The 8,217-nt window shown below is 47.0% G+C and overlaps 1 protein-coding gene across 1 annotated transcript; it reads left to right on the forward strand.

The window, feature by feature from the left end:
* The first annotated feature begins 4,121 nt into the window (after window positions 1–4,121).
* LOC117436104 (olfactory receptor 1020-like) lies at window positions 4,122–5,075 on the forward strand. Its single transcript, XM_034062236.1, has one exon. It carries the CDS (start codon window positions 4,122–4,124, stop codon window positions 5,073–5,075), a length of 954 nt encoding a protein of 317 aa, XP_033918127.1.
* The last annotated feature ends 3,142 nt before the right edge of the window (window positions 5,076–8,217 follow it).

The following is an 8,217-nucleotide window of genomic DNA, read 5'->3' on the forward strand; positions in this document are numbered from 1 at the left end:
GGAAGCTTTGGATAGCCAAGTGGCTTGTTCTTGCCCAGGAAACTGAGCAATAATAGACAAATAAACTAAGGCCATCATGTTGCCTCTACAATTGGCTGATCCTATGTAGATAGTTTATTTTCTGACCCTGTTAAAGCAATGTCAGATGGTTTAACAGCTTCAAAGTCCCCTCACATTTAGAAAGGATGCTTTAAACCCCACTTTTCCTAATGCAATTCTTGGCTGAGGCTTCAGGTTGTATGAGATGTAGGTTATTGTAGAATTATAGAGTGGTTTGGGTTGGAAAGGACCTAGGTTCCAACCCCCTGCCATGGTCAGGGACACCACACACCAGACCATGTCACCCAAGACCCTGAGTCCAACCTGGCCTTGAGCACTGCCAGGGATGGGGCAGCCACAGCTTCTCTGGGCACCCTGTGCCAGCGCCTCAGCACCCTCCCAGGGAACAGCTTCTGCTTTACATCAAACCTGAACTTCCTCTGTTCCAGTTTGAACCCATCACCCCTTGTCCTACCACTACAGTCCCTAATGAACAGTCCCTCTCCAGCATCCTTGTAACCCCCTTCAGACACTGGAAGCTGCTCTGAGGTCTCCACACAGCTTCTCTTCTCCAGGCTGAACAGCCCCAATGTTCCCATCCTGGCTCCATACAGGAGCTGCTCCAGGCCCTGAGCATCCTTGTGGCCTCCTCTGGACTTGATCCATGTCATTCTGATGTTGAGGACATCAAATTCACTCTGCCTTATCAATGATTTTTCTCTTAAATAGTCTGGGCTATCCAGACACAATTTGAAGTGTTAATTCCTGGTATTTAAATGACTCCCTTCTCCATCAGTTGTTTCCTATAGATCCCCAGATCCCTCTCAGAAAGTGTCCCCATTGCACATCTTTAGTCCTTACAAAACCATCCCAGATTTTACAATGAAAGCAAATGAAAACACATCAGATCTCAAAACAGATAAGGTCTCAACTTTTATCCCATGTAGGTGAAGGATTTAATTCCTTGTTGTTGATGTATGTAAATCACACCCATCACCACCTAAACAATCCCAGGTGAGCAGCTGGGATTATTTAGGTGCTCTCTGATGCTGAATTAAACAGGTGAGGATGCCTATACAGTAACCAAGTTCCTGGGTTACTGGTGGATCCATCCTGGTAACCTGTATGGGGTAGGACCCCCACCTTTTGTTACGGAACATCAAGTGCTAGGCAGGAATAACCAGGGTCATTCCCTACTAGGGCTTTCTGGGAGCAAAGAGGTGACTTTTGTCCTATCCTGGAAGGCCCTGCAGCCTCCTCTCATCTTTGGGAGCACAGCAAAGGAAGCATTTCTGATTGAAAAGTAAAGGCAGCTGCATCAAAATGAAAAGGAAGTTGTGGTTTTATATCTTCATTCTAAATAGCAGCATAAACTGAGATAAAGGAGAGCTGGATTTGTCCTCTGCTGAGGGTTGAATGCTTCTAAGAGTGCTTCCCAAGAGGTAATCTTGTTTTGAATACAGATACAACACACTACATACTAATATGTACTAAACCACCTGTGGGGATATTTGAATGCTGTATAAAACTCTTAAAGGCAACAATTTGGGGCTGGTATTGTTCAAATAACACCTTCTGGTGCCATTAATCTTAAACCCTGTTGGGTGTATCCTGACCTGGCTCTTGGGAGCCCTTTGGGCTGAGCCTTGCCTGGTCTGACAGCTCCCTGGTGGTTAATGTGTAATTCCCTGGCTTGTTTTATCCCTGGCTCTGTGAATACCACATGGCCAAGGCTCTGGAAGGACGGGTAGATGCTGCATGGGAGAAGACAGAGCAGCATTATCCTTCTGGCTGGAGCCTGGAGAAGCTGTATTTAAACTCATTTCAACTGGATCTGAGAGCAAAGAGGAAGAAATCCCTGATATGAAACCCCTGCTTTGTCCTGTGGCATCTACAGGATCCTCAGGATTTGTAGCAAACCTTATTTGTACCCACAGGATCCCCCTTATTTGTAACAAACCCTCTGCTTTATTTCAGGGCAGCAGAAACCATCACCTTGAGGAACCAGAGGGATGCTGGTGGTGTGAGCATGGGGCTCTTTTGCTTCACATTTTAAACAATCCTTTTCTTTCCTCATTAGACAGTTTGTGCTGTAAGACTCTCAAAAGAGCAGCTATCCAAACTGTGTTATAGCTCTATAGAGCTGGCCCCTTCCCCTTGTTCCTATACTGAGACCTTGAGGATAGCATCCACTATGATGGCTTTGGACTGGCAGAGTGGAGACAGATGAGCTCTTAGGCAGAAGCTGTTCCCTGGGAGGGTGCTGAGGCGCTGGCACAGGGTGCCCAGAGAAGCTGTGGCTGCCCCATCCCTGGCAGTGCTCAAGGCCAGGTTGGACACAGGGGCTTGGAGCAGCTGCTCCAGTGGAAGGGGTTGGGCTTGGAGCTGGAGGAGCTTTAAGGTCCCTTCCAACACAAATGGGGCTGGGATTCTATGGTTCTATGAGAACAAGCTAACTGCTACCTAACCAGCAGGTTGTGCTGCAAGGTTTTGCTTGGCTGTAGGGTCTCAACAGCAGCTGGACGTTCTCCTATCCATAATGTCAAGTGTTACATCTTGGATAACACTAGCAACAAGTCTGCTTGGTGAGTCCTGGGGCAGCTTGTTGAAAGCTTAGCCTAAAAGCAAGATCTTATCAAATCAGACTAGGAAAGCCACAAATTGAGGTCCTTTCTCCAGGATTACAGGGGTAAATATTCAGTTAACTCTTCAGCAGAGTGTGGACCCACAACCTGCACGGATAATATCTAAACGAAGGTGCAAGGTATGTGTTTTTAGTTTAATTTATCCCCATTCCAGTGAGTGTGTTCAAGCTGCAGGGAGATGTGATTGCTGGGGGGAAGCTGTTGTGTATAGCACAAGCTGCAGCCTTATAAACATCCAGGTTTATCTGCACTTTGGATCTCTTCATACCAAGCAGTTGGTTTGTCAAGCAAGCAAAAGTGAGGGTGAGTCTTGGTTAATTGTGAGCTTCAAGTCAGTTCTCCAATGGCAGGAGATGTGTGTGTCTGGGCAGGTGGATGCTGCTTCAGGGGGAGGATTGAGCCCCAGACCCAACCAGTTTGATTTTCATTACTTGGGTCACATCTCCCAGCTCTGTGGTGATGTCTCAGGAGCTGCTTTGCCTCTGGCATCTCTATGTGAGCAGTGAAAAGCAGCTCTAAATCCCCATTAATACCACCTGGAGACCACATGTGTTGCTCATAGGACATCTGAAATGAGGAGTCTGGCTCTGGAGGTGGATCTCAGCCCTTCAGCAATGGGTCATCAAATAGTGATGACTCTTAAGTGTGGCTCTGCTTGTCAGATACCAGGCAGTGCACACTCCTGCTTTGCTCTCTGGTGTAACTCTGTCAAGTGATGATTAATGTTAGGCAGGAAAAATCAATGAGGGTTTATTTTACCTGTCGTAAGCTGTGATTTTAGGAGCTGCTGATTTCTCCCAGGGAGAATTTGCCTTTGATCAAGCCTGAATGTATCTTTTATCTCCAAGTTAGGCATCGTGTCTAAAGCAAAGTGAGGTGAGAAATCCTGGCTCTGCACCATCCTACCCTAAGGAAAGCCACATTTGCCCTCAAAGAGCTGCTCCTGGGACACAGAGAACAGCTGTTTATTTCTCATGTACTCACACTGGACTGGAAACACCCAAAAGAGGAGAAATAATTCCCTTTTCCCAGCAATTACTCTGGAATTCAAGGACTTCCATGTGTCAATGGCTTGAGAGGAACTATGAGGAACCCTGCAGTTTATTCATTCTGGTGTTGCCCTCCCTCCTTGCCTTAAAATATCTGCTTGCTTCCAAGTGTGTTGGTGGTGGTTGTGGTGTTTAGCCAAGACTGGCCTTGGGAACTTGGTATTTTCCTCTCTCAAAGAGAATTTACCTTATATTGACATATGTATATGTATGTGTGTGTATATATGTATATGTATGTGTGTGTGTATATGTATGCATACTTTATATTGACTTAAAGTGGTGTAACTGATAGACAAAACGTGACATTCTTAACATTACTGAGGGATTTGGGCCTATTCAGCATTTCAATTTAAAGCCATAAAACAGGCAAACTGCTTACAGGTTCACTATGGTTGAAGATAACTATACATCCCCCTCTGAGTTTATTCTCCTGGGCTTCACAAACAGGGAAGACCTGCGGGTGATGTGCTTTGTCTTATTCCTTGCCATCTATGTGGTTACCTTCATAGGAAACCTGGGAGTGATTGCATTAATCAGAATGGATTCATGCCTACACACCCCCATGTACTTCTTCCTCAGCCACTTGTCTCTCCTGGATGTCTGCTACTCCTCTACCATCATCCCTCAAGCCTTGCTGAATGTTCTAGTGGAGAAGAAGGTGATTTCCTTCACTAGGTGTGCCACTCAGCTCTTCTCCTTTGCAACCTGTGCCACCACTGAGTGCTATGTGCTGGCTGCTATGGCTTACGATCGCTACATGGCCATTTGTAACCCCCTTCTCTACTCCACAGTCATGTCCCAAAGGCTTTGCATTGGGATGTTGGCTGGTGCCTACTTAGCTGGTGTGATCAGCTCTACCATACACACGGTTTCCATATATCATCTCCCATTCTGTCGGTCCAAGATGATCAATCACTTCTTCTGTGATGGACCACCCCTGCTAGCCCTCTCCTGCTCTGACACCCATGCCATTGAGGTGATGGTTTCTGCTGTGGTGGGGTTCAATGTACTGAGCACCACGGTCTTCATCCTCATCTCCTACTTGTCTGTCCTTTCCACTGTCATGCGGATGCCGACTGTGTCTGGTCGACACAAAGCTTTCTCCACCTGTGCCTCTCACTTCATCTCCATTGCTTTGTATTATGGCAGCTCCCTCTTCATGTACCTGCGCCCCAGCTCCAAACAGTCCTCGAAGCATGACAAGGTGGTCTCCATGCTGTACTCTGTGGCTGTCCCCATGCTGAACCCCCTCATCTATAGCTTAAGAAACGTGGATATGAAGAAGGCCATGAGGAAAGCAAAAAGTAGAGTCCTCTCCTCTTTGTCCATTCATGGTTCCTAGTCAGCTGAAGGGAAAGGGCTACCCTGCCCTGGTGAGGAGAAGAAGCAGGCTGGATATTGCACCTTCAAGGATGATTGGATATTGTGCCTTCAAGGATGGGTGGATATAGGACCTTCAAAAAGTAGGGACTAAACATACTAGGAAGCATGACACCTGGAAAACACACTTCTCCTTAAACCAAGGCTACATGCTGTGCTGGGATGGACAGGATTCTCTGGCTGCAGCCTGAGACCTGACAGTGACTGTGTATTGGAAAGAAAGTTGTCGTCCAGGGTCATTGTTACTTAAATATTACTTGAAATCAATATATTCTATAATTTCAATGTTGTTGAGCTAAAAATACACTTTATTTCAGGCTTCAGAGAGAAAAAAGGAGAAGGTACATGGTGGATTTGCCCTACTGGCATTAAAACAGTTGGTATTTGACCTTGTGTTTTATATTAACAAATGATTTCTGGTGTTATTTCTGGTTTAAGGAAATATTAACTGATGTTTCCAGGATGTCAACTCCAGAACACAAGGTTTGGTCATGTGAAATGATAGAGGGAGACTGAGCTGAGCTCTGAGGCAGAAGCTGTTCCCTGGGAGGGTGCTGAGGCACTGGCACAGGGTGCCCAGAGAAGCTGTGGCTGCCCCATCCCTGGCAGTGCTCAAGGCCAGGTTGGACACAGGGGCTTGGAGCAGCTGCTCCAGTGGAAGGGGTTGGGGTTGGAGCTGGAGGAGCTTTAAGCTCTCTTCAACCCAAATGGGGCTGGGATGCTGTGAACTAAAGCTGGGACAGTCTGTTGCTCAACAAAGCCCTGCTGGGAAATGGGGACAAGTCCTATCTGAGCCTCTGCTCTGAATTTAAGTAGGGGTGGAAAAAGCCTGAGTGCTGCTGGGAGGGAGGATTTGGGGTCTTCCTCCCCCTTCAACAGCCAAGCTGCTGCTGGCCTGGGTCCCCTCACAAAGCTCATGGAGCAAGTGCAGTACCCAGCTCTCTGCTTCTGGGACTTCAAGCTGCATTATTCACCCTGCACAAGCACACCCAGGTATTCTTTGTGGCTCTTTTTGCCTTCATGTTCTTCTTTTCAATCATCTTTGAATTACACAGTTTTCTTCTTTCCAGACTCTGTTTGAAGGTTATTTCTCCCTCTGTTCTACTGATTTTCCCACTTCACAAACCTTGGGTTGAGCCCAGTGACCAATGGGGAAGAAAGACATTCAAAAGCACACAGAAATCCTTCCCTACCCTCCTCCAGTGCATCCCCTGAACTCACAGTCTGGTGCCTTCCAGCAGAAAACAAGGTTTACATTGAAAACATCTAAAGCCACCTGTATACTTCTCCTTCTTCCTTCCCCACACTTTCATAGCTCTGTTTTCTATCTGCCCCATCCTTTGTCTTTTCTACATGTCTGAGACAAGGTTATCATTTAATAATTCTAGTAATGGTTTTGTAATGACTCTTCATCAAGGAGAAGCTTTCAGGACACGTCAGCACTCAGGGTTCTTCAGATGAAGACTGGGAAATCTGAGCTCATCCTGTTCTATCCTCAAAGCAGCCATGTAGAACAATGCTTGTGACCAAACTCTTGTACAATCACTAGGAAAGTGTATGGAAATAAATGCATCTGATGGAAAGGACTCCCCATGACCAGTGCAAACCATCCACACAGAGGATGCTTTGCTGTGTTTGTTTTCAGCTCCTTTCAATGTAATATTAGATGATGTTTGTGGATGTCTGTTCAGCCTGGAGAAGAGAAGGCTTTGTGGAGACCTCAGAGCAGCCTTCCAGTGTCTGAAGGGGCCTACAGGGATGCTGGTGAGGGACTGTTCATTAGGGACTATAGTGATAGGACAAGGGGTAATGGGTTCAAACTGAAACAGCAGAGGTTTAGACTGGATCTAAGGAAGATATTCTTTACTGTTAGAGTGCTGAGGCACTGGAATGGGTTGTCCAGGGAGGCTGTGAATGCTCCATCCCTGGCAGTGTTCAAGGCCAGGATGGACAGAGCCCTGAGTGCCATGGTTTAGTGTGAGGTGTCCCTGCCCATGGCAGGGGGGTTGAAAGTGGTTGACCTTAAGGTCCTTTCCAAACCTAACTATACTATCATTGTAAGATCAATGCTCCTGTCACCCAAACCACTCTGGTTAGTCAGGTATGACTTACTCTTGGTACTTCCGTGCTGGTTACTCATGGTCACCCTCCTGTCCTTCCTCTGCCTGGGGAGGACTTCGTGGGAATTTGGTTCTTAACCTGAGTGTGGACAGAGGCAGCCCCAGTCCTTGTGCTCTCCTTGACAATGACATTGACCTTTTTCCATCCATTGTGCTGGAAAGGCAAGGGAGGATGGAGACCTTGAGGGAGAGGTGCCTGATAGTGGAAATAAGGAAATGGGAAGGATCACATGAGGAGCATGATAAAGGATTGGAATGGGCAGGAAAATGGGAACAAGACACCAGGGAGACATTTTTGTTGCCTTTCAATACCTTAAGAAAGGCTGCAGGAAACCTGGAGAGGGGCTTGGGACAAGGGATGTAGGGACAGAACAAGGGGAATGGCTTGAACCTGCCCAAGAGAGGGGAGACTGAGCTGAGCTCTGAGGCAGAAGCTGTTCCCTGGGAGGGTGCTGAGGCGCTGGCACAGTGTGCCCAGAGAAGCTGTGGCTGCCCCATCCCTGGCAGTGCTCAAGGCCAGGTTGGACACAGGGGCTTGGAGCAGCTGCTCCAGTGGAAGGGGTTGGGGTTGGAGCTGGAGGAGCTTTAAGGTTCTTTCCAACCCAAACCAGTCAGGATTCTATGAAACAAACTTAAGAGAGGGACATCTCCAGCTCCATAAACCAGAATCTCTGGAAGTAGACAGGGAAGTGTTTCACGAATCCATGCACCAAGACCACAGTGTGGTGGGTAATACCTGTCACAGCACTTGGACCTAGTGCACAGATACCAGTGAGAAGAAGTTTGTTTAGGTCCTACTGCAGTTCTGGTGTTGAGTTGAGTTCAGGTGGTTGCTGTTTCCTTGTGCTTCTCATCACTGCTCAGAGCAAAATTAGGGTTAGAAAAATGCCAAGGAAATGATAAAATCTTGTGTGGGGACAATTACTGTCTTAGTGATGTCAGCAAAGGCAAAAGTCAACGTTTGGAGTTGGTTTACATGAAGTT

This window comes from Melopsittacus undulatus, chromosome 4 (genome assembly GCF_012275295.1).
Source record: "Melopsittacus undulatus isolate bMelUnd1 chromosome 4, bMelUnd1.mat.Z, whole genome shotgun sequence".
NCBI classification, from domain to species: domain Eukaryota; kingdom Metazoa; phylum Chordata; class Aves; order Psittaciformes; family Psittaculidae; genus Melopsittacus; species Melopsittacus undulatus.

Coding starts and splice junctions, on each gene's coding strand:
- LOC117436104 (XM_034062236.1), top strand. CDS start 4,122: ATGGTTGAAGATAACTATACATCCCCCTCTGAGTTTATTCTCCTGGGC.